The following is a 26,836-nucleotide window of genomic DNA, read 5'->3' as shown; positions in this document are numbered from 1 at the left end:
TTTTTTTTTTTTTTTTTGTTCCCTACTGATGCTCTCACTGTGGAATCCACACACGTTCGCACGTACATGTAGATATGCCCCATGTGTATGAATGTACTGCGAGTTTATTTCTCCACACAAATGTTTTTTCTCTTCTCCCTCGCGTAGATCCCCCAAGGGAGCGGCCCAAAAAAAAAAAAGGCCACTTCATCACTAGTAACACCCTCACAGAAGAAGAAGCTAAAAAGGATTTTTTTTTTTTTGCTGAACACTTTGCCACTCTGCCACTTTCCCACTTTCCCACTTTCCCCCCCAATATGTGCGAAAACAAGAGCAAGGTAAAAGATTTGAGCTTAGCCCCCTTTGGGAAGCTCCAAATGCAGATCTCTGAAAATGAAATGCCAGGAATTATGACAATCCGAGAGGAGTACGAAAAGGTGAAGCCCCTTAAAGGTGCAAAAATAACTGGCTGTTTACATATGACGGTTGAATGTGCACTGCTAATAGAGACACTACAAAAGCTGGGAGCCCAAATAAGGTGGTGCTCATGCAACATATACTCGACAGTAGATTACGCAGCTGCCGCTGTGAGCACGTTGGAAAATGTAGTAGTGTTTGCATGGAAAGGGGAAACGTTGGAAGAGTATTGGTGGTGTGTAGAAAGTGCGTTGACCTGGGAAAATGAAGAAGGACCAGATCTCATCGTTGATGATGGTGGTGATGCAACGCTGCTAGTTCATAAAGGTGCTGAATATGAAAAGTTGTATGAAGAGAAACAAATTTTACCTGACCCCGAGTCAGCAAAAAATGAAGAAGAAAAATGTTTCCTCATTTTGTTAAAAAAATCTATTCTTAAGAACCCCAAAAAATGGACTAACATTGCCAAGAAAATTATCGGAGTGTCTGAAGAAACTACAACAGGAGTGCTAAGATTGAAGAAAATGGACAAAAATAATGAACTCCTTTTTACAGCCATAAATGTAAACGATGCAGTGACGAAGCAGAAGTATGATAATGTTTATGGCTGCAGACATTCCCTCCCAGATGGATTAATGCGCGCAACGGATTTCCTCATTTCAGGAAAAATTGTTGTCATATGTGGATATGGAGATGTTGGAAAAGGTTGTGCTTCCTCTATGAAAGGCTTAGGTGCAAGAGTATACGTCACGGAAATTGACCCCATTTGTGCCATTCAAGCTGTTATGGAAGGCTTTAATGTAGTTACCCTAGAAGAAATTGTAGAAAAAGGAGATTTCTTTATCACCTGTACAGGCAATGTTGATGTAATTAAACTAGAGCACCTAATGAAAATGAAAAATAATGCTGTGGTGGGAAACATCGGACATTTCGATGATGAAATACAAGTTAACGAACTGTTTAATTGTGAAGGAATACATATTGAGAATGTGAAGCCACAGGTAGATAGAGTAACTCTACCTAATGGAAACAAAATTATTGTCCTTGCAAAAGGGAGACTTTTAAATCTTGGATGTGCTACTGGTCATCCTGCTTTTGTCATGTCCTTTTCCTTTTGTAATCAAGTTTTTGCACAACTAGATTTATGGGAAAGTAGAAACAGTTCCAAGTATCAGAACAAAGTCTATTTGTTGCCTAAGGAGCTCGATGAAAAGGTTGCCCTTTACCATTTGAAGAAACTCAATGCTTCTCTAACGCAGTTGGACGACAAGCAGTGCGAGTTCTTGGGCGTCACCAAAGGTGGCCCCTACAAGAGTGACTCCTATAGGTATTGACGGTGGGGTGTAGACCGCCATTGTGTAGACCGCCATTGTGTAGACTGCCATTGTGCAGGCTGCCATTGTGTAGACCCCCATTGTGCAGGCTGCCATTGTGTAGACCGCCATTGTGCAGGCTGCCATTGTGTAGACCGCCATTGTGCAGACCTCCATCGTGCACTCACCCAGCGCATCACCGTTCCAGCTCGAACCCCCCCGCACGGGGCATCCAAACGGGTAATCCTTTCCCCATGGTTGCAGTTCACCATACCGTTCGTCGGTTCGCGTGGGAATGCATAAACAGGTAAAAAAAGTATACTTATAACAAAAAAAAAAAAAAAAAACACAAATAAGCACAACAAACGGGTGAAGCACGCGCGGAAAAGCAACACAGCGGGTGCGTTACCCACCGCGTAGACGCACTGACATGAGGATATTACATCCGCTTTCGATACTCGCTTTTGATACTTGCTTTCCACGCTGGCTTTCTACACCCCTTTACCCACGAGAGCACCCCGGCACATGTACGTCCCCCCCGGTGCCGCCTCAAATAAAAAAAATAAAAAATTGCCCATGAGAAATGGTCACACATCATAATTTGCAGTCGAGTGTGTTTGACCGTTTTTTACGCAGCAAGAAAAATGCATGCTGTGTTACGTTTGCCGTTTGGCAGATTCTCTATGATTTTTGTTTTTTTTATTGGCCATCCCCCCGGAAGATGACTCCGTTCCGGGAGGCGTTTGTACGTATGTGCCTTTTGCACGCGCATTTTTGTGTACCTTCTGGCATGTGCCTTTTTGTGCGCACGTCTGGCAGCGCGTTTATGTGTGCCTCCTGGCAGCGCGTTTATGTGTGCCTTCTGGCAGCGCGTTTATGTGTACCTCCTGGCATGCACGTCCAGTGTACTTCTTCGGCATGCGCCTCCTCGCACGTGCGTGTGCAAAACTATAATTTAACAGTTCACCCTTAAACAGAGCTCCAAACACAAAGCAACAAGCTGCGCAATGTCCTCCGGACGATGGTAAGGATTTTTTTTTTTTGTACCTTCTAGCCATCAGCACTGGACGTGACTTAAACAAACCCTAGGGGTAAACCCAGCGATTCCATAATTTTCTCCTCCTCAAGCTTTTCCTTAAGCTTCCTATCAATTTCTTCCACTGTCTTGGTCTGCAATATTTCATCCTCATTGCTATCGGACATTTCCGCGCTTTCCAATTTGGTCCTCTTTTCAGTTTTTACGTCACCTCGTTGATCATTTGAATCTTCCACCCTATCTTCACTTTGATCAAAATGGGGGATACTACTTTTATTTTTCATTTCCTCAACAGTTTCATAATGACAGTTGTCTCTTAGTTGTGTTCTTCTGTAACGTCCTCTTCTGTTGTCTGACCATCCATGTCTATCCCATTCATTAAAATGGCTGTTCTGTCCGTGATGATATCCTTGGTCATTTGCATCATTGGGATGGCCATAATATCTTCTATGATATTTCCTGTTATGATTATAATTGGATTCATTTTCCTGGTCAGAAAAATTCAATTCTTTCTTTTTCCTTTCTCCATCTCGATCCCAGTCTCTGTCTGTATGCCTGTCCATATGTCTATAACTCCTTCGATCGTGTAGGGACCCTTCTTTTCTCCCATCGGCGTCATCTTTTCTGTGGTGATATTTCTGAGATTCGTATCTGCTACCTTTACCTCCTTCCCAGCCTCGCCCCTTCCTGTCATCGTTGTTATACCCACGATGGTGTGTATGGTCGTGTCTAGCTCCGGTCCTGTGTCCATGTGTACGATCATGTCTGTGCTCCCATCTGTTCACTCGCCTATCCCCTTTACGTTCCCGATTTCCATCATCACTTTGGCTGTCCTCCGATCCTCTTGTATCATATTTATTGCTACCTCTTTTTACCTTCTCAGATATGTCAATGTATTGAAGTTTACTCAGGTCGCTATCGGAGGAAATAGATTCCTTTTCGCTTGCGTCAACGTCACTGTGTTCACTGCTGTTTTTTTTCTCTTTCGAATTGGTATTTTCCCCACCCTTGTGGGCATCATGCGTTTCGTCTTCTTCACTAGCGTTTCCATCCCCTTTCGATTTTTTTTTTTTTCCCCTCTGTGCGGTGCTTCTTTACCTCTTTTGCCTCTTTTTTGTATTCCCTGCCTCGGCCATCATCATAGCCATCGTCACGGCCATCATCGTCACTGCCATCATCGTCACAGTCATCATCGTCACGGCCATCATCGTCACAGCCATCATCATCATCATCATCACCTCTGTGCCCCCTCTTACTCTTTTTATGAATTTTTTTTTTTTTCCCTCTCCTTTCTTTCTGCTGGACCTTTTGGTGCCACTTTCGCGGGAACTTGTCCTGTTCGTTCTCGCGCTAAGCTTTGAATCTGCAGTTCGGCTCATATCGGAGCTTTCCCGTGTATGGGCACTCGAAGAATCCCTGCTGGCACCCTTTCTGATGGGCGTTGAACTGGAGGATCGTTTCCTTCTTCTTTTCTTTTTAGAAGATTCACGCGAAGGGGTTGGTGATTTGGACACCCTCGAATCATCAGAGGAAGATTGACTACTCGATTTGTTCCGCTTCTTACGAACATACTCTTTTTTTTTATTTTCAGATTCTCCTTTTTTTTCTCTTTTTTTATCATTCTTGGTTTTATCTTCACTCGCTATACCCTTTTTTGGGACCCATAGTCCTTTTTCGTTTTTCATAAGGTTGTTGCTTTTTCTGCAAATGGAAGAAGGGAGAAAAAAAAAAAAAGGTGAACACAAAAAGGGTTTACATATCATGTAGAGGTAAGTTTTGCTTATCAAGAGTGACAGGGTTGTAACTGGACACATCGGATTGTGAAAGAGGTCTCGACAAAAGGGGGGTGGTTAACCATACGACGCAGACATAAGAGAAACAAAGCAGCTTTTTCCCCTCTTTTTCACTCAACTCTGTGTCATACCTCAGGTGTACCCCGCTATCATGTGCATCGTCGTCGTCTGCGGGGCCCTTCTTTTTCAATTTCACTAAGGAGTGGGCGAAGTCCCAATTTCGATGTTTTATTAGCTCCGTATCATCCTGCTCCTTCAGCGACTTTTCCTGATTGTAAACGGGCACTAATTGGGGCATCTTTATTTCGAGAAATGCTGCACTTGGGTGTCTCTCTAAGGACACTTTTTTCTATGCTTCGTTCTCCTTTCGGGCTTATGAGCTGCAGGGGGAACTTTACATTATGCGGAAAAATCACGGGGAGGAAAGGTTCCAATTCTGTGGGATATCGCCGAAAAGTGGGAATAACTCTATGTGAAATTTGTGCCCTTCCAAAATTGGTTCCTCCTCTCTCTGTGTTTTCCCTTTTACGACTCGTTGGGACGCAAAAAGGGGATAATTAAAAAAATTCGAAATGGTCCAAAGGTTAGGGCTACTTTTGTAAAATGAATTAAAAAAATCGAAAAAAAAAAAAAAAAAGTGATTACAAATTGCTTTGTAGCTTGCCTGTTAATTTGCCTTTACAAATTGGTTAAAAATGGTATCGCGGAAAAACACGCCAGTCGGGTGACGTGGCTGTGTCGACCAGTTTAAAGCGCAAGCGGGAAATAGTGGAAAGAAAAAGCACAAGAGTAAAAAAGTGAAGAAGAGACCTTTTTCTCCTAGCCTTTTTATAATTTTTCTTTTCCTTTTTTTTTTCTTTTTCTCATTTTTCCCATTTTGAAGAGCCAATATAAACCACTATAGGCAGAATTTATAACTTTTCCCACCCTTGTTGAGTAAGGTCTACCTTTATAAAACGCTTGTATCTCTCTCCATTCATGTAAGAAAATTTCCCGAACGTTTGGACTGTTATATTTTATCGGGTATAACAACATTGTATTCATCTCACGGAGCATTAAGCAACATGCACGAGAAAAAAAAAAAAAAAAAAAAAAAAGGGAGAGAGAAAAAGGAAAAATCATTTGGATGATATATTTAACAAGGGGAAAACTCCAAAGCAAAATGTTCTTCTCATAAAAAAAGCAGCGAAATAAAAGTGAGCATGTGTTTACATTTAAAGTTAACGTGTCACTCACGAGAGAAGTGGATGAAATGTTTTCTTTTTATGCGTTTCGTGTGTGTTTCCCCTGCGCGGTTAAATGGGCAGATATATCCATCGAAAGGGGAGCACCATACCTCACGTGCATCCTTGTGATGGCCACATCGCCTGAGGCGTTGCGCATACAAGCTTGACCCGTCACAGAAACGTGTTAATGATGTTGTTACAGACATCCATCCGTTTAACGTGCTTGGTCCTGGTGTACGTTACCTTCAAATTTTCGAGGACGTCTAAGGGGCAAAAATTCGCAAGGCGCATGTGTCTGGCGTCTCTCGAGGTGTGCATGCCCACCTCCCCTTAGTGCATTTAGGAGCAAATGGGAGGAGCAAGCAGTGAGAGGGGGAGAAAACTGACAAAGTGAGTACCTCCATATTTGGCGGTTAGGACCGACAGCAAGAAGCTGAGACAACCGCAGAGGGACTCCTTCACCAGGTTTTTCTTTTCTGAGCATAGGGAAGAGGGACAGGCGAGGGTTGAACTAAAAATGGATGCTTCTATCCGCACACTCTTTTGCACAAATAAGTCGGTGCACGCATGTACAGAAGGACGTGGAAGTGGAGGAGACCCCTGAACAGAGGCGGCGGATCCTCCACCACCACCATAACCACCCCCATGACTTACCATAATTGAAAATCACATTGTTGACTATATTGCAAAATATGCCCTTATCAAAGTTGGCCGTTTGTTCATCATTTTCGTTGCAGTTCATCTTTATTAAGGCGCCGCTAACCAGGTCCTCGTTTTCTAGATACAGCTGCAGGATGGGATGAGTCAAAATGAGATTATTCGCATAAAGAGCAGCCAAGCCATTTCTTTTCAATTAGCACGTCCAGATGCCAGGCAAAGGAATTGCCAACTGGAGTGGCATCCACCCAGGTACATATTTTTTTCGTATAACCAGAATGACCAAGTTGAAGAGGGCTATCAAATGGTCCTCACTAATTTGGAGTGGATTCATAAAGAACTCGTTCGAAAGTCCCACACTGGTGTAGGACAAAAAGGATGACTCGTTGCCATTCTCTAGAACGCTGATTTGGAAAAATTCATCCACAAAAAATAGCAAAGAGGAATAAAGCAAAATAATGATTGAATTCCTTTCCAGGACACGAAAGGGAATGTGATAAACACCATGTTCAAGTATAAAAAAAACGAGGTCATGAGATTTAAAATAATTTTCCAAATTGGTATGATCATATTTGATACCCTCTATATTGTGTATCTCTTCCTTCTGAAAAAATGATTCCAATTCTTTTACGAAATTGTTTTGCTTCTGATGTGGGTTGTTATCACTGTTGCTTTGTGTTTTTTGCTCAATTTTGTCGCTACCACGTGGAATGTTTTCTGTGGAAAGTTTCCCTGACTCATTATGACCACTTAAGAGATTTGCAACGGTCGAGCTGGGCAAACTCCCCTGGTTCACTTCATAAAAGTAGTGAAGAATTACCGGGTTCAGAAAAAACATGTGAACCCTTTGCAGTAGGTCAAAAGAGTATCTAAAATAGATGTGGGTATTCAATATGAGATCATTATAATCGGGGGAGTTTAAAATTTTCTTCCTTAAGAAAATAGCTCTGAAAAGTTGTTTTTTTCAAGGAGCATATCTTCAATGGTTTTTTTATACAAATTCGAGATGGTATAACTTCCCTGTTCTTTAATTTTTAATATTTGTAGAACCCGTTTTTCTGTTCCATCAAAAAGGATTCTAAAAGCTTCATGTATTTTTAGGTGCCCTATTTCTTCTGCCTGGTCTTTCAGCAGCACAGACAAACAGGCTAACGATTTGTAGTATATTAAATAAATGCAGGTACTTACAAAGTAGAACAGAATATCCACCTCGGTATTCACCTGCTTTCTGAGGCCAATTTTTTTCCCTATGTTTATGTGGTCCAGATATTTTATGTCCCCATCGTTGTTCATATATTTTTCGTAATTTATGTGCAGGTCATTTAGGACATGTTTGCAAAAAAAAATGCTTTTCGCTTCTCTGCACTCGAGTATATCGCACAGCTTGCTGACGAGGCTGTAAAGGGGTGATGATGAAAAAAAAAAAAATTGTCCAGTGGAGCACCCTAGGAGGGGGTGGCAACCCCATGCATATGCAAAGATGTAAGCGTAGAGAATCAACGTCAGGCCCGTTCACTTCCACACATGTGATCCACCTATCCTACCTCGTGCGCTTGATGAAGAACAAAAAGGAATAGGGGTTCTTCACCTCAGTGAGGAGGTGCAACACCACTTTACAGGTTTCAACAACGTTGCTGAATGGTTCATATATATTGACATTTTTGAATATAAACAGTAAAAATATTGTACAGGCGTATTCGAGAAACACGTGCTTTACCTGCTTAGCATTTTTGTCTCTTCTTTCCTGGTGAACATCATATAAGGCTAGCTCTTCGTTGTAAAGTACCACTTTGGTTATGTTCTTTTTGTTTTGGTTCAGGTTGAACAGTTTAATCATTATTTTACACAAAAAGATAGAAAAACTTTGGTCATAAAAAAACGTCTGCCTTTTAATTATGTACTGAATTAAGAAGTACACATAGTGTGAATTGTAGAGAAATTCGTCTGGCAGGATTTGTAAAATTGCTGTCTTTTGATTTATGTTATCATCTGAGAGACTGAATATTTTGTAAAGTATTTCTGACCCCACGTTGATGTTTATTTGCTCTTGGCTCATGTCTAATTGTTCGAAGTTTTTTATCTTTTTTATTCTGCGTGGAGGTGGACACAGGGTAAGGACAGAGGCAAAAATGGGAAGGGTACGTTTACCACGTTTGTTTTTTTTTTTTTTTTTTTTTTTTTTTGACGGGGATATTTCCCCACAGGGTCAAGTTTTCTCAATTCGCGAAATTGACTTTGTCTTCTTAGAAACGTCCGACCGGGTTGCCCACAGCAATTTGTGTTGTGTTGTGGGAGGGACGGCCGAGTTTTCCTATTCTGTCTCTTTTAACCCCACCTGGTAATGTAAAAATGAATGTCCAACACATCCACTGGTAGGTAGAAGTTCCTATTCAGGCAGATTTTGTCCTTTCCTTTGGTTAAGTTTTCTCTAACGTTCTTCACCTTGTTGAATATAATGTACAGTAGTATTACCAACTGGGTGATGTGCTTCTCATCCAGTCTTTCATACGCGCACTCGCTGCTCAGGATGGTGTGGATTATCTGGATGGGAGGAATGCGGGAACGGGAAAGGGGGTGGAGAGGCAAGGTGGTGCGACAATTGTGGGGGGGCGACGAGTAAGGTGGTACGACAAAGGGGGTGACACCTTTCCAGAGGGGGCATACACCTTAGCGCAGTAGCCCAAAGGAGACCGCCCTCGCGTACGACTAATGGTTTAGGCTATCTCATGGTCACGTCTCCCCCATTTGCCTCTTAACCCATTTGCCGCTTTACCCATTTGCCTCTTAACCTATTTGCCTCTTTGCCCACTTGCCGCTTTGCCATACCTGAAGAATCAGGAGGTACCTCTCCACATGCTGCGCCCCATTTATGACACCAAAAAAAAGGCCTATAATTTTTTCCAGCACGAGGACAAAACTGGAATGAATCCCATCGCGGGTAAGTCCCTTTCGACGGATATCCTTATACGTTTCTATGGTCCCCATGCAAATTTTGTCTAGAATATAAAGACAAGTCAGCGTGACATTCTTTTGATTATTTTCCTTTACATTTTTGAAGTAATTTTCTAGGAAGAAATAGTAGTTAGTTGGATTAACATAAGAACCCACGAGGTAGAGACAGTTCATATAAATGAACCAGCGCTCTTCGTCTAGCTTTTTTTCAAATGCAAAAAGGTGATGTGTAAAGAAATGGGGAAGATGTTCTGTTATATTTTCTTCAATGAAATAAAATAGTAACAAAATAATTTTGGCATTCTCCAGTGATTCCAATTTATTCGATTCATCCTCTTTTTTCATATACAGATGTTTAAAGTAAGCATTTAAAATGGTGAAGGAGAGTTGCTTGCACTGTTTGTTCATTTCGTTGTGGGTAATTTTTATTTGAGTAATTTTGTTTTCTCTTAGTATGTCCATAATACGTTGATTGCTCTGGAGAAAATTTTGGATCAACTTTTCGTGGTACTCTACAGAATATTCTTCTTCTTTCATTTGGTCATTTTTGTGTCTTCTGTGGGGGTTATAATCTGCTTCGTTTGTCTCCTCATGGGGGGACACTTCCTCACGGGGGGACACTACCTCATGGGGGGGCACTTCCTCACGGGGGGACACTACCTCAGCGTGGCTCCCCCAACTGCTCAATCGTTCTTTGCTCCCGTGTGGGCGGCAAAACATACTTTTTTTTTGACCATACGGTTTGTTTTGTTTCTCTTCGTGGGACTCTACAACGGTTCTACTTCCACCGCTGCATGAAGGATGTACAGCAGCTACATTTAAGGTGTACATATTTTTGTTCACCAAAAAGGAGCTACGACAAAAGGGAGGGAAGTAATAATCCGTCAGGGGCAACGGTAAGGTGAAGGCCGTCTTGTAGGACCACTCAGGGTTAAACTGGTAGATAATTTCATCGTTCATATTTTTGTCCAATTCGAACCTCTTCCTTCTGCATATTAGTTGGATGTACAAAAAAGATACCAATCTGAATATTTTGTAATTATCAAAACAGGCCGAAAAGAGGTAGGGCAATAAAAAGGTGACAAAATCGTTTGACTCGTTAAATTCGTAGAGCAATATGAAGAGGAATGAGTAAAATTGAAACTTCACTCTTGTGCTTCTATCATTATATATGTTGCACAAATAATTTATATTTACATAGGCCTGGTCGTAGAAGCTTTTTATCGGGACTACGTTTGGATCCTTATATCCAATTAGCATTTCAATAATTTTGTAATTTTTGGAATTGCTATTATGTAGAATTAGCTTCACCAGTGTGTTCATGCATTTTATTTTCACTTTGCTGTACTTGTTGCAAAGGCACTTGAGTAAGCAGGTGCTGATGATGTAGTGGTAATTCACGTAGTGGTCTTCTACTTGCTCGATGATTTCCTCGATGAAGCTCATCATCAGGCAGTTTATTTCGCAGCAGTGGTCGAACAGACCCATTAGACACACCCGGATTATCTTGTCCACGTGATTCATGAACTGAAAAAAGAGGAGAAATGAAAGCACGCCAATTGTTTGAATATGCGAATGGAAAGAAGTCTCCCAACTTGGAACGCTCTGGGTGTCCTCCATGTGAGACTCCGTAACCCGCGGCTCCCCCACCTGCTGTCTCGAAACGTCGCGCACGAGGATGTAAAAATACGCGAACAAAAAATATCTTGTGTTTTCATTCACGAGGTAACTTGTGAGAACCATCGGCTTGTGGTCGAACAGCTTCACGTTGTCGTCAGCCTCGCCAATAGGTAACGTGCACTCATGCGCATTTAAAGTAGCAATCAAAGCATCAATTATGTAGGTGAAAAACTTGTTAATATTACTCTCATTTAGAATCACTAATAAGGTATACAAAACGAGTAGGACATATTTTTCTTCTTTTTTTTCAAACACGAGGAGTAGACAGTGGAACATTTTGCTGAGTGCGTAATCCTTGTAATCATTGTTAATGCTGAAGAAGAAAAATAAATCTTCCAAAACGAGGAAATTATTTTTTTTAATTTCGTGTATGTATTTTTTTAACAACCTTTTCTTATCACCGCAGTTGGTTATTTCGCTGCACTTGGCTTCCTGCAGATCACCGACATATTCATTAATGTACTGCTTCAGCGCAGTTAGAAGTTGGTCTTTTTGGAAATCCTCAGAAAAGCATAAATTGGAGTCCAGTGAGTTGTTCTTTTGGTACTCTCCGGTGGGTGGACAATTCGGTTTGGTTTGTTCAGCATCATAATCGCCGTCGGTTTGGCTGCTTGTGCGTCCTCTCCCTTTTGATTCCAATATTTTGTCCACCCCCCCGTGTGTATCACTTCCCCTTGAGAGGTAGTCCTTACAGCTTAGTCTGTTCCCGCTTTTGTAGTAAAGCAAAGCCTCCCTAATGACGCTGTCGTATTGCTTTACTTTCTTTTTTTCTTTCACGGGGCTGAAGCTGTCTTGAATCATTTTCTTATTCGAGAGTAGCGAAAAATAAATTAAAATAAATGGAAAGAAAGAAAAAAAAAAAAAAAAAAAAAGTTACTACTCCTAGGAATGGTAAAAACTGAATGGGGTGTGTGAAAATGTGGAGATGTACCTTAAGGGGGGTCATTCATCGGGGAGAAGGAAAAAAAAAATATATATATATCCATATATACGTATATACATATACCTATCACCGGAGAGGAAAGTTCCCCAAACAGCTTCACAGTTAAGCAAACAAACGTTGTGCCTTTTTCCAAATGGGGGAAGGGCTTCGCGAAGAAATGTGCTTTCGAGCCGATGGTGCTAACTGGGACAGCGGAGCCGCAAAGGTAATTGCACCTAAACATTTCACTGTCCACGGGGTGCCAGATTCCTGTCTGTGCATGCACCCGTGTAATATATACACTTTTTCCGCGGGGAAAAAAGGCGAACCTCGCTGCAGTTAACCATTCTCCTGTGCGAACGCTTTCCATACCGCTGCTAGCCGTTGGTGTCGTTTGCCAGTGCCACCCGCACACGTACACATTGGTGAAGTGGCTGTTTGAAGGGCCCCTAGTGGGCCGACCAACCATATGTCGAACGCACGTTATTATATCATTTTGTGTGCACTTTTTTTGCTTGTTTTTTCGTGGTTACACAATAATGTGGGCTCTCTCCGAGAGGGCATTTCCCTCGCCCTTGAGCAGCTTGGCTTGACTCAACCCGGTCCAATTTTTCATTTTTTTTAATTACATAAAAACAATCTCCGCAGTTACTGCAAAGGTGTATGTGGTGACACCCATTTGGGGTCTTCTCCTGAAAATAACTCCTCTCCAAGTTTGCGCCTCATTAGCAAATTGCCTACTCCGGAGTGTAGAAAAAATAAGGAGCGAGAGGGAATAGCACAGCGGGGCGAGCGCGCACCTAGACGTTCGTACGTATGTTCTTAATAAGGATGGCTTTCCCAAGTGTGGAGTAGTCCCTACCCTGCGGATTCGTCACTCAGATGTTGCGTTAATATTTTTTTAGGCCAAAAAATTGGAGGGTGTTTTTTTCAACTTTTTTAAAATGATGCATAAATGGCTTTGCAAAGTGGCCCGCAAAATTTAGGCCGCGGGTTAGCATTTCCGTTACTTGAGTTTGTTTTTCTTCTTAGCATCCCTCTCTCTCTCTATCTCTCTCTCTTCTTTTTTTTTTTTTTCTCTCCGTTTATATAAAGAGCAAAGGAGGGCACAAACAGCGCACATGATAGCAATACGCCATTTTAGCAATGTGCCAATGCAGCCTGTTCAGCGGATTATCTCTTCAATTTTGGATGGCATATTACTCCCCAATTGAACACATACACGTGGAAGAGCGTTTTGGCCATTTTTGCTAACGAGGACATGCCCCTACAAAGAAGGGGTACAGCTTAGCACGTCCCCACGTCGACACACACCAAATGAGCGCCACGGCAAATGTGTTAGTTCTGTGCCCCTTTTGTCAGTTGCGTTTCCCCCAAAATGGGCATAGAGAGCTACTTCCTAAAGTACGTTAAGGCAACGTACATAACGAGGAGGAGAAGCGAAATGAGGAAAACCATAGAGAATTTGAAAAATAATATTTATACGTATAACAATTACAGCTGTAAAAATATAAAGTATCACATGGGGGAAGAAGATACGTCCGATAGAAGTAGCCATTACAGCGTTAAAATTGATGAGCAGGTGGAGAAGGTGATGCGTTTTGTGAATCCTCTCCCGTTTGGTGAGGAGAATAACACTTCAAGCAGCCTTCCACACGGAGGTAACAATGAAACGGAATGTCCAAATGAAGATAAGCATGAAAGATTCAACACAAGTGAGCCGTATCGTGACATGACATGCACTCACACGGAAGGTAGTCCCAACACACAAAAAGGGGGAGACCCCCAAAAAGAAAAAAAAAACACAGCAAGAAAAAAGAACGCATACATTTTAAATTATCGAATAAATCACATCGTAGGAAAAAGAGGAAAAAGAGAACAATACAGATACACCTACTTGAAATCCCCATTCAAATACAAATATGCATTAAGACATTACGTATTTGAAAAATATAAATATCATTTCTATTTTTACAATATAACTCACTTTAATATTCACATCATTTTTAACATCATTTTATCCTCCATGACAAGCCAGACTTCGGTCAAGTGCAATATTCACTGGTTCTACCCTGGGAGGAATTTATTCGATTCTGAATTTTTGAGGAGATGTTTTCTTCCTTTGCTGGAGGGGAGACACGACCGGCTTGAGGACCAGTCAGAGATTAATTCGTATGTGAGGAGATACATCGAAGAGGCATACAATAATGCGGTCCATAATGAAGAGGGGAGCAAATTACTCTCCTCATGCAACTTTGATATAAACTTAGACTTGACAAAATATAATATACAAAATTTGCTGCCCTTGTTTTTTGAAAATAAATCATTCAGTCAGAATTATAAAAATTTGTTTCTACTGGAAGAGAAATGTTTCAAACAAGTGAAAAACAAAATTAGGAAAAAAAATTTCCACTGGTTTTTGAATAAAAATCCGAATGGATAGACAGTGCGCAGTGTGGAGGTAGGAGATGGTCCCCGTCAAGGAAAGTGGACACACCGCTCGGCTGGCATAAGACATGTTCAAATTAAACGCGAGTTGGAGTGTGCCTAGTTGCATGTCTCCCCAACCGCTCCAAAGTTATGAACCAATTGAAGGGCGCGCCAAGTGCCCATTCACACAAAAAAAACAAAAACAAAAAGTAGCCACAAAAAAAAAAAAAAAAACAACATTAACATTAACATAAACATTAACATAGACATAAACATAAACGTTAATATGAATACGTGTGTGTGACCGCGATCCGGCGTGGAGCAACGGCTGCCACCCCATTACCGCTTCTTGAACCTGCTCTTCGGAGTCATTTTCTCCCCTATAATGAAGGACGAATTCTGAAGAGGCAAAGAAATGTCACACATAAATATGCACGAAGATGCCCCCACTAGGATTGCATAGCGGTTGTATGCGCGAAGCACCAATGCAGGGTATGCCCACAAAGGTTCTTTCATTTGAGCACGCCCGCACCAAACAAATGACTCACACGAAACTGACTACAACGCGGTGTGGCGGAAGCCATGGCCACATTTTCGCCTTACCGTCATTCCAGAATTTTGAGAAAATTTCGCCACTACCTGTTTGTGGAAGGATAAATCGGTGATCTGCAAAGAGAGGGGCAGCGAAAGTGGGAACATATTAACATACAAAATGTAGAAACTCACCAACAAACTTTAGACGCGCATGAGGGGGAGCAGAGTCAACCTCCACCCCTAACACACACATATGTGTGCCGTCCTAACTCCATACCTGCTGCTTTAGCTCGCGTATAATTTGCTGCTTCTCCCGTATTATTTTTTTCTTCTCCTCAGCCATAGCTTCCTGGTTATGAATTTCTTGCTTCTGATCTTCACACAGTTTTGCATTTATAATTTCGACGTTCCTGAGCTGCTGCAGCAGTTCGGCATTTGTTTTGGCCTTCTCGTGAAGAATGCTAATTTTTTTTTTAACTTGGGATTTCAACTGTTTATTTCTTTCTTCTGCCATTTTTAACTCATTCAAACATTTGCTCGCTTCCCTGGAGTTATCCTTCTTCGCATTTTCATAATTTAATTTCAAGTCATAAATACAGGACATGAAATGGTCTCTCTGACTTTCCAACAAAGCACTTAAGAGTTGATTAAATTCGTAAATGTACATGATGATGTTTTTTTCTATGATTTCTTCTTTTCCATTGATATTTATATTTGCTGAGTAGATTTTTTTCAGATTTTTTTTTCCACTTTTTAAATTTATTAATTTTTTTATGTACAAGTTGCTGCTGTAATCGAACACTGAATTTTTGGAAATGTCGAAGAAGTAGTTGTGCATCGTTTCGCAAAAATGCTCCTTTGCGTGGTCGATGAGTTTTTTCTTTTTTCTTTTCTCAACGGAATTCTTGCTGGTGTTCATGTCTCTCCTGACAAGGTCGTACTTGTTGAAGGAGCCCCCTTCGCGCTCTGCTCGGCCGCTTTGTTCACGCGACCGACGTCGACTACTTCTCACTCCACTTGCGCTCTCCTTATAGAGTTTCTTCTCATGCCTAGCGTTTACCTGATTGGTTTCCCCTGTGCTTATTTTGTTTTCACCTTTTTTATGTCTCCACCGGCGTTTGGTACCTTTTTTTCCCTTCTTACTGTCCATCACCATCATTTTTCTAAATCTGAAAAAGAAACTTAGCGATCCATGCCTCGCCAAATTCCCTCTATTCCTCCCACATGTAGTGTGTTCTGTAGAAAAGTCCAACCTTTCGACGACATTTTTTTTTTCTGCACATATGTGTACCTCAGAATTAGCATCCTTACTACTTACACTACGCAATTGCAAATGGGGGTGGACTCCATCATTCTTTGTTGAGCTAAGGAGGGGGTCATTAATTTTGTTTACATTTTCTGCTTCACTTGGGGCTCCCTCGATGGGCACTATAAAATGGTTGGATATTCCCTGCCTGTTGACACTTGCACATTTTGCGTTCACATCCATAAGAGTACTTCCCCCCCCTAAGGTGCACTTTTTCCCATTTTCCTCCCCTTCAAAAATGGCACTACATATAAGTTCACTAATATTAGTTCTTTTGATTCCCATCTCTATGGGCTGGTCACAATCCCAGTGACGATCTACATTTGCAGCTACAAACGGAGGCACAACAATGTCGTTTTCCTTCTTTATAAAAAAATTTACGATTCGTAAAAAGATGTACTTAATGTATGCAATCAATTTTTTTTTTTTTCCTTTATCTTTAGCTCCTTTAGTTTGTTCAAGCGATCATAATTCACAGAACATCCAATGAAGCCACAAAATAAACAAATTTTTGCATTTTGATTTTTTTCACATACATCACAATTGGCTATCTGATAATTGTACTGTTTATATCGGCAGATAGGGCAAGATGTGAAACAACATTTTTTAAGACAGCTGGAATGGAATATGTGACCGCATAGGATGTTAATGCAGACGTTATTAAAAATTGTTTTCCTCTCACTTTTTTTTTTCTTCACTTGATTGTTGTACTTTTTTTGTATATTATGAATAAAGGGGATAACGGATTGGTAGTAGCTCCTCCGGTCATCACTGCCGTAACTACTCAACGTCTTAACGCAATAATACTGGCGCTTCTTCGTTTGCTTGCCCAACGCTTTTGTTTCATACGGACGTCCGTTCCTGCGCGTATTGCTGTGCTTGCTGCTTTGGCAGCTGTGGTAGCTGCGTGAGCTGCTGTTACTATTGCTATTGCTCCTACTTGTTTTTCCGCTCGACTCATTCTGACCGTAATACGTTTCGCCAAAAAGGGCAGCGCCGGTGTTAGCGGCGGGAACCACAACAGCGCATCCAGCGGTATTGCCAACGCCAATGACATCACCACTGCCAACGCCAATGACATCACCACTGCCAACGCCACTGCCAACACCACTGCCAACACCACTGCCAACGCCACTGCCAACGCCACTGCCAACGCCACTACCATCGCCACTACCATCGCCGCTGCCACTGTCCTGGTTCGGTGGGGACGGGTCCCTTACCTTGGGTTCCCTCCTTTTTTGCGTTCCAAAGTTTACATTAAAAATGTGCGATATTACCTTACTGAGGCTGTCCGAGTACAGAGGCTCCAGGCAAACTGCACAGGAGAGCTGTAATTTGTTTTGCGAAATGAGGTAAAGGGCGTTGATAAATCTGCTTCTACGCGACGGTTGGATGTTCTCATGTGCGTGCGGCATGCTATGCTCACCGTTCTGGTTCGCCTTCCCGTTAGCCTTCCCGTTCGCATCCCCCTCTTCCCCCTCCTCGTAAAACGTGTTCACCCGTACCATCCGTTGCGTGTTCTTCTTTATCCTAGACGTGGCATTCATGGTGATATCCTTCACAATGTAAACTTTTAATCTTTTCTTTTTTTTCATGTTAAAAAAACTAATCCTCTTCACCTTTTTCATGATTTTCTTTGCATACACATCGAACGTTAGGAAGTAAATCATGTACTCTTCATTATTTTTTTTATTTAAAACTTTTAAAAAAATATGAAATTGTCAAAGGGGTGTAGGAGCTCAAGGAACTCCGAGGGGGATAAACAGTTGGACACGTTGACGCAGAGCAGAACCGATATGGCAACTTCGCCTGGGGTGTAATGTCCCTCGCTTAGCTTCCTCTTCAAATTGTTACTGTCGTGGCTACCATTAACACTATTGTTCTGGCTGCGGTGCTGGCTGCGATGCTGGCTGAGGTGATGGCTGTCGTGGAGGCTGCCTCGAAGACTGCTGCGAAGGTTGCTGCGGAGACTGCTGTGGAGGCTGCTGCGGAGGCTGCTGTTCGTGCCGCTAGCAGTGGCAGAGTTACTGTTGTTCTCCCTGTACATACAGTAGCCCTTGAAGCAGCGGATGTAGCCAGTAATGGACTGAATTTTGGTGTTCCCGCAGTTGTAATTGAATATGTAGTACCTCCTCTTTGTCTTCGATATGGTTCCTCCTTCAGTTTTCATGCCACACAAGTCGCTCACCACTTGGTAATGCTTAGTTCTCATTTTAATTTTTTTTTTTTTTAATTTTTCTTTTTAATCTTAAAAACAGGTGTCCCTTCATTAGCATATCGTAAAAGTTGTAATTTTCTTTTTCGGAAGGGACGCACCTGGGGCGCACATTGCATTTGTCCATGGAGTGATGATTGCCAGTGTTGTTATTTGCACCATTTGCCGCTTCACCTGTCACTATACGTTGATGCGCTCCCCTCTTCTCTCCTTCTTTCTTGATGGAATAGTTACTACTAAAGTTGTGCCTGTCTCTGCGCACACTTGACAGCATGTTATCGTCGTTAAATTTTTTTTTAAATTTTTCTATTTCTTTATTTAGGTCTCTTAAAAATTCATTTTGCTCATCTCCCTTTTCTGCAAGCAAGCAGTACATCGCATCGACGTCGATATTTGGAAAGAGATTGCTCATTTGTTCTTCCGCACCTTGGTCACCACTGGGCATAGGAAAATCGTCCACATCGTCATTAACAAATTTGAATTTGCCACTTTCGCTTTCTCCTTCTTTGGGAATATTCGGTGCGGGCGCACTTTTCTTTTTCTTTCGCTTGGTGCCCTTCGCTTTGCCATCCGCTTTGCCCATCGCCATGTCGGTCACCCCATCGGGGGTGTTCCCCTTTTTGTCTTTCTCCCTATCTTCTTCATCTCCACTGGTAGGGCTTCGATCCTTCTCCGCAGTTTCTCCAGTAGGTGCACTGTCACCCTTTTCATTTTCCCTCTTCACAGTGTCACTAACTTGACCATTTAGAGGGACAGGGTTATCCTCATTTGGTCCGCTTATGTTGAGTCCCCCTCCTCGATCTGCTTCCTTCTCCTCATTCAACTCATCGTCATGTTTGCCACATACATTAGATGAGGAATTATTATCCCTTTTTCTCCCCTTGGATTTTTTCTTCTTTTGATTCTTTTTGCTCATTTGGGAAGTGGAAAAAAGATAATAGGGGGAGCAGCGGAGTAATGGAGAAAATCAAGGTAAAGAATGGAAGGGGGGAGAAAAAAAAAAAGAGAGATTCAAAAGAGGGAGAAAGTATGCATCATAAAGAGGGAAGAAGGAAGGATAAGCAGAGGAAGAAGGAAGAACTTCACTAGCTTTACAAGTAAGCAAATCTAAACGAACTGCGTTTACCAGACCCGCTATGCATGCGCATGATGCGATTCGGTACATTTTGCAAACGCATATAGAAGTCCTATTTTATCTGTACGTGAGAATCCCCGTTTCGTGTCATTTAAGCATCTACGTATGTAAGTGAAGAAGGCTTGTTCTCGCATCAGGGCAACGACTGCTCTAAGTGGCGAATAACGACCGGTTCGGGGAAGGACATGAGCTACACCACTGGGTTCGGAAGGCATGCAAGTATAGGCATATGTTATGCGCATGATTGCGTTCCCCTTTTTTGTAAGAACTGCAAGAGGCTGCACCTGCTCATAGGGCATATAATGTCGAAACAGAATTGACGAGTGAATTATGTGAGCCGATAAGCAGCAAGGTGCTATCATTTCCGCGACTAAGAAAAAATCCCCTATTTTTCATAGAAGGGGGAGGTTTTCACTATCACGATATTCTTTGTGAACCAAACGGTTACATTTGGACGTTCAAAATGGAATAGGAAAAAAATAAAATAGTCAAAAAAAAAAAAAAAAATGCGTGAATAAACGAACGAATGGTGATACATACAAACGATTGATGATATGGATGATCAAAGGATGGCGTAAAGGTAGAGGGGAATGCTTGTTGAAGGTCCCTCTGCGTGTGGACGCTTTAATGGATCGTACAGGTACTGCCAATCCCTGAAATGAGTAAACAAAAAAAAGAAGAAACGTGCTTATCTCTACTTAGAATAGCTTAGTGTACATCTGAATTGTGCCAAGTGGCCATCGCGAAGGAATGAACAAGCTTACACGTTGTGCATTGCCTGATTATGCAAAAGTAAGAAAAAAAAATACTTAACGAAATAGGTACTTGTATGGAAGACGCGAACTGGTGTAATGATTAAATTTTGGGAAAAAAAAAACGGTAAGAAATTTTCCACCTTACGTTACATATAAGCATATTTATATTGTTCCCCCATTGGGGCGTGTGAGCCATGATAGCCTTATTTTCCCTCCTGCAGAAAAAAAAAGGCGATCGAGCACGTCCACAGGGAATTTACTAAAAAGGTGAAAATAGTCCCTACGTGCAAAATGAACAGACTTCTTAAAAAGTTAAGCGCAGGTTAATTAGGGGGAAGCGTATCCATTTCGTTCATTCAGCTTTTTTACTTGCCTTTTTGTTCCCCTTTTGACACATTTTTAATTTCATTTCCCACAGGCGCGAATTAAACACCGCCCAATACTGACAAAAGTTATATACAAATTGCACATAAAAAAAAAAAAAAAATTTCACAAATGTTATAAGCACAAAGGTGAGGAAAAAAAAAAAAGAAAGAAAAGAGAAAAAACATTTTAAATATAACTCAAAGGAGGAGTAATTATAAACACCTCACTCCAATGTGGTGAAGAAAGCATGTCTAGTTTTATCGATCCATTCGCATTTTAAGCTGCTGACATAAAAACGTTTAATCACATGCTCATCGAATGAAAGTTAAAAACGGGCGCATGCCCGAGAAAATGCAAAAGAAATAAAATAAAATGTTTGGGAAATAATTCTGGAGCTACTGCAGTTTTACAGGGGCGAAATGGAACGCGTGAAATGTAGTAGTCGCGTTTTTGCAACTTTACAATGCGTCTTTCGCTCTGCCCCTACGCCGATAGGGGAAATCCACTACAAGATGATCCACTTCTGGGAGACCCCTTCCAGCCGCTTAACTTCGCTTAGCTGCGCGCCCCTCACAATCCCCTCAACTTAATCTTCAGCTCGTCATATATCTGCATCAAAAACTGCTTGACGTTTTCCAGGCGCATCTCCGTGTTGTCCGTGTACATCATCTGCAGCTTGGTGGGTATGGTAGCGTGAATGTCCAGTGCCAAGAAGGAAAAGTACTCCAAATATAAGGAGGTGAAAAAATTCAGTTCCTTGTTCCGAAAATCGATGGATTTATTAACATTAAGTACATTGACGTACTCATCAATCCTATCAGTGATTTTCTCTAGATGTCTAAATTTTTCATTTTCTTTCGTGTCTCCCATTTTTTCGGTGTACTTTATTTTCAGTTCCAATATTTTATCATACAAGTTCATGATAATTTTTTTGTTCTCTTGCGTGAGTTCGAAATTGTTTAGGTGTTTATTATTGTCGACAAAAAGTTCAGCATTTACAAGGAAGTCCGTACTGGTGACATTATAGCTGTTTATTTTAAATCTGTACAAATTTAACACTGATATTTCTCCACTTTTATCCAGGAGGGACAAATCTAGCGGGTGTGCCATAATGCCTATAGGAAACATATTATGGCTTATGGCAGCTTCGTTGGTATTCTTCCCCTTATTATCGACGAAAATCATAGCAACACAGACATTTCTGTTTGTTTTAATTTTTTTTAAAAATTGAACTTTCTCAATTTCGGAAAATTTAATTACTGTCCTTTCCCCAGGGAGAAGATTTGACTGTTCTGTAATTTTCGAGACGAAAACGGATAGGTCCAGATTTTTCTTTTCTCTCCACACGAGCAGGAAGTTGAAAATGTTCAGCACGTGATTATTGTCGTACACCTTTTTTAGGTACTTTACTTCATGCTCCTCCAACGTTTTTTCTGTGTCAAAAAAGGAGAGGTCATTTCCGCTCAGTTTTTGGTCTATCTTATCTTTTATTATTTCTTGATTCACTACATTTATGTAGTCATTACTGTCTCGTATGATTTGCAATATCTCCTTGGTGAATCCTCCCGATGGTTTTAGTTGTGTTCCTATTATGGGCATTTTTAATTTTTTGATTACTTCATTTTTTTGGCTTTCCATTTTTTCCGAAATGATATCCTTTGATGCAAGTTTATCGTTAAAGTCATAATCGAACACATTCGGTTGGAAGTCTTCCCTGTTTATTGTTTCTGTTGATGATTCTTTCGATGTGTCTGTTGCTTCTGCTGGTGGGGATTCACTTCCTTCTGCGGCCCCCACCAAGTCCTTGTTCTCCTTAAGAGGTTCTCTATTCACACTTTCGTGGAGTACATTTTTGCCATACTTTTTGTGATATTTTGTAAACTTACGTTTTGGCACCCCAGTTGCCTCTACTCTCTTTCTATGCTTGTACGGTGTAAGAAGCAGGTCATGATTCTTCCCTAGGTGGTCATTGAATGTGCCCAAGAAATGGTAAAGCGAAGAGCTTTTCGTCTTTTTACTCACTGCAAGGTTCAACAGGGTGAGTACCAGAAGAACCAATTTGCTGCTCTTTAACATAATCGTTACGTTGTGCTGTGTAGGAAGTTCCGCTTATTTTGAGCCTCTCTCATTTGCCTCTTTGTTCATTCCGCGTGCACAACTGGAGGAAAAAAGAAATGCTTCCCTATTTTTGGCATATGCCGTACCTGCGGCGCGGTGTCGTGCCCTTTGGCGCAAACGTACGCGGGGTGCTGATTTGACGGTGTGCTTATTTCTTCACACTCTCGGTCAACAGCGCGCCAGAGTTTGGCTTCCCCCTTATCCGCATGACGCATTGGGCGCAGCAGTGACACAATTGGGGCTTAATTTTGGTGCTTTTCTGGCACAGTTTTGGCACACTTTTGGCACACTTTTGGCACACTTTTGGCACACTTTTGGCACACTTTTGGCCAATTCTGACTAATCGTTCAAACCGTTTACCGCTCCGAAATTGTCGCGCGTCCGCCAAATGGGCGAAAAATATCTATCTCTGATTTTTACGTGAGCGTTATGTGAGCGTCACATACGGAGCCCCCCCCCTTGGGAAAAATGAAAAAAAAAAAAAAAAAAAATCAGCATGATGCAGGGCGCAAGATGCAAACTGTACGAAAAACACCTGGCCGCTTCCAAGGTGTGCCCTCTACCAGGGCAGGCAGAAAAACACTCCTCATAGAGGCCCTCCTCCGAGGTTACAGCATACATAGTGCGGTTACCTTATATTTTTTCTTGCCCCCCCGTAGGAAAAATATGAACGAGCAAGTTAGGCGAAACTAGCAAAAAAAAGTCCTTCAGAACAAAGATGCACCATGCTATTTAGCAACATTTTTTACAACGTATCACGGCGGTGTAAAGAGAAGAACATTGCATACCTCACAAAAAAGGGGAAGTTTTTCTCCACAGAAAAGAGGATTGTGCTAGAGGAACGCAGGGGCATCATGGGGGAGAACCCTCCCCCCGTTGATAATCCCCAACCGGCATATAAAAGCTACAAGGGTCATAATTTAAGCATAGTATATGAAAATGAGTTCTTCTTGGTGGTGAATAAGCCTTATGACATAAAGTTGGAGAAGGGGAAGCTCGACGATATGTACCCCTCCGTGGAAACGCTTCTTCGCCAGAAGACCAACTTGAATGTGTTCAGGTGGGCAGAACGCCGCGATCGCGTCCGTTGATTTTGCCCCTTTGCGTGTTTATTGCGCGGGTGGCACGTGAAGAGGGCGTCTTCGCGTTGACAGCCCTGCGATAACTCCACGTGATAGCTTCCACGTGCTAACTCCCACGTGATAACTCCCGCGTGCTAACTCCCACGTGATAACTCCCACGTGATAACTCCCACGTGATTGCTTCCACGTGATAACTCCCTTTACGCCTACAGAATTTGCGGGCAGCTGGACTACGCCACGAGCGGCCTTCTAATCATCGCCAAAGACAAACTCAGCTGCAACATCCTGAATTACAACATAGAAAGCAAACGCTTAAGCAAAATATATCTAGCCATACTGTACGGACACCTGCCCCTAGGAGTTCTCCATGTGAATACACCAATAAGTAAAATCAAAAACAATTTTAAAATGAAATTATGTTACAACTATAATGACTATTATGACAATGGGAAATATTGTTACAGTTTAATTTATCCGTATAAGCAGTGTTACTTAAAAAATCAGAAGGTAACATTGTGTGAGCTTAGGACGATTACGGGGAGGAGACACCAGCTAAGGCTGCATGCCCTCTGTCTAGGCAGCGGTATTGTGGGAGATGAAACGTACTTTGAGGACATGATAAGTAATAAATATAAAATTGGTTGGACTTCCAACCCATGTGAGGAACAAACAGGAGCACTTGCTGAGGGTGACCAACAGGATCACTTCTTTCCCACCCCAGAGAGAGCAATCGCCAAAATCGATGCTGAGCGGATGATGCTGCACTGCTGGATTATTCTAAAAAATAAGGACCAAAAGAAGGAGCTTAAAAAAACAGAAGACATAAACATGTTGGAAAAAAAAATATTCGATCGGGATTACATCATCTGCTCAGATGAAATAAGTAAATTTGTTAATGAAGAAGAAAGGACGTATGACCAGTGCGTCCTAAAAAACGACGACTTAGTAAATAATAACTTTGTTAATTACAATGTTAAGAATATAAATAAAAATATTAAAAATATTGATAGAAGGCTAAGTAGAGGGAAATATGACCCCTTGCTGAGGAGCCCTGACGCAGTGGAAAGTTTAAACGGATTGGACGGCTCACATTTGTTGAACAGGGAAGAGGCAGATAAAAATGGAAAGAGAGAAAATAACTCACAGGGGAAGAGCGCTAGTGAGAAGGGACAGCTTCATCAGACACATAGTGTTATACCTACAGAGGAGCACACCGAGCTGCCTTTACACCCAAACAAAGTGCAAACCGTTGATGTAACGGGCACCTTCATAAATGCCCAAAAGGTAGATAAAAATGCCATTTATTTGGTAAAAAATGACATGTATGAAAATCCGAACCTTTTATTCGACGACATTCACGACAGTGTTAATAAATTTAATTGGGGCTAACTTAAAAAAAATCCCATGGCTATGTCTTCGTCGTTATTGTCCTTACCACGAAGCAGTTTGCAGCAGACTATTTTATTATTATTATTTTATTTATTTTTTTTTGTCAACTTCGCGTGAATGCCGCACGCTTATTTCCCTGTTAACAATTTGTTCCGCTCAAAAATGGGCCTTTTCAGTCGCTTTAAAAATTAAAAAATATCATATCAGGCAGTGCCAATTAGGCGAGTACACACAAAAATGATGTTACGCGCCTACCTGTTTAGGCTTGTATACATACATGTAGGGTGGATTACCAACGAAAAAAGGTATATAAAGCTGTATAATATGCAATAGTGGGGTTAAAAAGTTGCAATAAGTGGTGAGGCTTATTATATATTTGCACACATGGAAGTGTTTCCCCTCACGCGTAGCAAAACATTTTGTACGTTCTCATGCCCATACACCCAAAAATTATGATTTTGAAGTCATCTAGGACGGATAATCCCTCGTGGATCCTCTCTCTGTTGTGCTTCACATGTATATCTTTATGGATTGCACAGAAGTCTTCGCTTTCCAATTTAGTTGGCACGGCCTTGTGCCTCCTTTTCGCCAAAGTCGTGTCAGCGGTCTCGTCACTTGAGCACGTCGCTTGTTCGTTTATGCTGCACTCTGAGTAGGTATCATTAAAGCTGCTGCACTTCATCTTTGAGGTCGCTCTGGAAAACTGGTGCTGCCCAGGGGGTTCGTTCAGTCAAGACGGGGGAGCACACACGCATATGTGAATATGTGCACATGTATATATGTATACATATATATATGTGTACTTATATATGTGCGTCTGTTTTCCGCTTACCTCTTTCATGGGGGCTCTTTGCAACTGTTCAGGCAATTCGCAAGTTGTCCTCCTTAAAGAAGAAAAAGGGGAACGAAAGGTGGCTCATCAACGCGTTTCTTCAATTTTGCCTTCGGTAGATGTGCACATGGGCATATATATATGCATATACACTCACATATACATATATATATATACATGTATAATTTTTTTATTTTTCCCTTTAATTCTCTAATTCTGTTGTTATGGCACCCTTTTCACGAATTTGCAACTCCATTTCGTCCGTGCGCCGCAAAATGGGGGCCAAATTGTTGCCCCCCCAAGTGGTAGACACATGAAAGCAACTCAAATAGGTCTAAAAAAAATGGTGCAAAGAGGCAGCCGTACTGATGAGAATTTCTTCCCCCGCTTCGTCCCGCACAGCAATTTAAGTATAGATATGCATATATATGCATATACATATACATATATACATGTATATTTTTTTTTTTTTTTTTAATGCATGCGCAGAAAAAACAGATCAACTTTCGCTTCAATTGTGCCCTAACTTTTTGCCCTCTTCAATACCTGTCTTGGTAACATACCATTGTGATAAATTGTCCTTTATTCTTGCTTTGCAATTTGAAAGGCAAAATGTGGGAAGTGTGCTAACTGGTAAAATTCTTCCAATGGGGAAAAAACACCTTAAAAAAAATTGCCACAGCCTTGTTAATTAAAAAA

The 26,836-nt window shown here is 41.5% G+C and overlaps 9 protein-coding genes across 9 annotated transcripts; 3 read left to right on the top strand and 6 right to left on the bottom strand.

Annotated features, from left to right (window-relative positions):
- Positions 1-296: 296 nt before the first annotated feature.
- On the top strand, positions 297-2,020 carry PCYB_102090 (adenosylhomocysteinase; the record flags this gene model as incomplete). The annotated part of the gene is made up of 2 exons (XM_004222758.1): positions 297-1,723; positions 1,918-2,020. The coding sequence occupies 2 exons, from the start codon at positions 297-299 to the stop codon at positions 2,018-2,020; spliced, it is 1,530 nt and encodes a 509-aa protein (XP_004222806.1).
- A 2,032-nt stretch (positions 2,021-4,052) lies between these two features.
- Positions 4,053-4,905, bottom strand: PCYB_102080 (hypothetical protein; the record flags this gene model as incomplete). Its single annotated transcript, XM_004222757.1, has 2 exons — positions 4,670-4,905; positions 4,053-4,446 (listed from the first exon to the last, which is right to left on the bottom strand). Coding segments are annotated over exons 1-2 (561 nt in total), but the record flags the coding sequence as incomplete, so codon positions are not given.
- A 1,030-nt stretch (positions 4,906-5,935) lies between these two features.
- On the bottom strand, positions 5,936-11,854 carry PCYB_102070 (hypothetical protein). Its single transcript, XM_004222756.1, has 11 exons — positions 11,024-11,854; positions 10,190-10,900; positions 10,152-10,163; positions 9,248-9,910; positions 8,757-8,962; positions 7,966-8,511; positions 7,355-7,817; positions 6,696-7,259; positions 6,419-6,551; positions 6,163-6,240; positions 5,936-6,027 (listed from the first exon to the last, which is right to left on the bottom strand). Exons 4-7 carry the CDS (start codon positions 9,908-9,910, stop codon positions 7,355-7,357), a joined length of 1,878 nt encoding a protein of 625 aa, XP_004222804.1. The 5' UTR covers positions 10,152-10,163; positions 10,190-10,900; positions 11,024-11,854; the 3' UTR covers positions 5,936-6,027; positions 6,163-6,240; positions 6,419-6,551; positions 6,696-7,259.
- A 1,483-nt stretch (positions 11,855-13,337) lies between these two features.
- PCYB_102060 (hypothetical protein) lies at positions 13,338-14,417 on the top strand (the record flags this gene model as incomplete). Its single annotated transcript, XM_004222755.1, has 1 exon — positions 13,338-14,417. A coding segment is annotated over exon 1 (1,062 nt), but the record flags the coding sequence as incomplete, so codon positions are not given.
- A 327-nt stretch (positions 14,418-14,744) lies between these two features.
- PCYB_102050 (hypothetical protein) lies at positions 14,745-16,530 on the bottom strand (the record flags this gene model as incomplete). Its single annotated transcript, XM_004222754.1, has 3 exons — positions 14,745-14,804; positions 15,009-15,071; positions 15,217-16,530. 3 exons carry the CDS (start codon positions 16,528-16,530, stop codon positions 14,745-14,747), a joined length of 1,437 nt encoding a protein of 478 aa, XP_004222802.1.
- Positions 16,531-21,286: 4,756 nt separating this feature from the next.
- Positions 21,287-22,354, bottom strand: PCYB_102040 (hypothetical protein; the record flags this gene model as incomplete). Its single annotated transcript, XM_004222753.1, has 2 exons — positions 21,287-21,439; positions 21,512-22,354. The coding sequence occupies 2 exons, from the start codon at positions 22,352-22,354 to the stop codon at positions 21,287-21,289; spliced, it is 996 nt and encodes a 331-aa protein (XP_004222801.1).
- Positions 22,355-22,549: 195 nt separating this feature from the next.
- On the bottom strand, positions 22,550-22,792 carry PCYB_102030 (hypothetical protein; the record flags this gene model as incomplete). Its single annotated transcript, XM_004222752.1, has 1 exon — positions 22,550-22,792. A coding segment is annotated over one exon (243 nt), but the record flags the coding sequence as incomplete, so codon positions are not given.
- Positions 22,793-23,559: 767 nt separating this feature from the next.
- On the top strand, positions 23,560-25,305 carry PCYB_102020 (ribosomal large subunit pseudouridylate synthase; the record flags this gene model as incomplete). Its single annotated transcript, XM_004222751.1, has 2 exons — positions 23,560-23,894; positions 24,129-25,305. 2 exons carry the CDS (start codon positions 23,560-23,562, stop codon positions 25,303-25,305), a joined length of 1,512 nt encoding a protein of 503 aa, XP_004222799.1.
- A 400-nt stretch (positions 25,306-25,705) lies between these two features.
- Positions 25,706-26,014, bottom strand: PCYB_102010 (hypothetical protein; the record flags this gene model as incomplete). Its single annotated transcript, XM_004222750.1, has 1 exon — positions 25,706-26,014. A coding segment is annotated over one exon (309 nt), but the record flags the coding sequence as incomplete, so codon positions are not given.
- Between the last annotated feature and the right edge of the window lie 822 nt (positions 26,015-26,836).

Source organism: Plasmodium cynomolgi, chromosome 10, assembly GCF_000321355.1.
Source record: "Plasmodium cynomolgi strain B DNA, chromosome 10, whole genome shotgun sequence".
Lineage (NCBI taxonomy): Eukaryota > Apicomplexa > Aconoidasida > Haemosporida > Plasmodiidae > Plasmodium > Plasmodium cynomolgi.
This window is presented reverse-complemented; position numbering and strand designations above follow the sequence as displayed.

Coding starts and splice junctions, on each gene's coding strand:
- PCYB_102070 (XM_004222756.1), bottom strand. CDS start 9,910: ATGAAAGAAGAAGAATATTCTGTAGAGTACCACGAAAAGTTGATCCAA. Junction 8,512..8,756: donor ATTCATTTTTACATTACCAG/GTGGGGTTAAAA, acceptor ACCTCCACGCAG/AATAAAAAAGATAAAAAACT. Junction 7,818..7,965: donor TTCTTCATCAAGCGCACGAG/GTAGGATAGGTG, acceptor ACCCCTTTACAG/CCTCGTCAGCAAGCTGTGCG.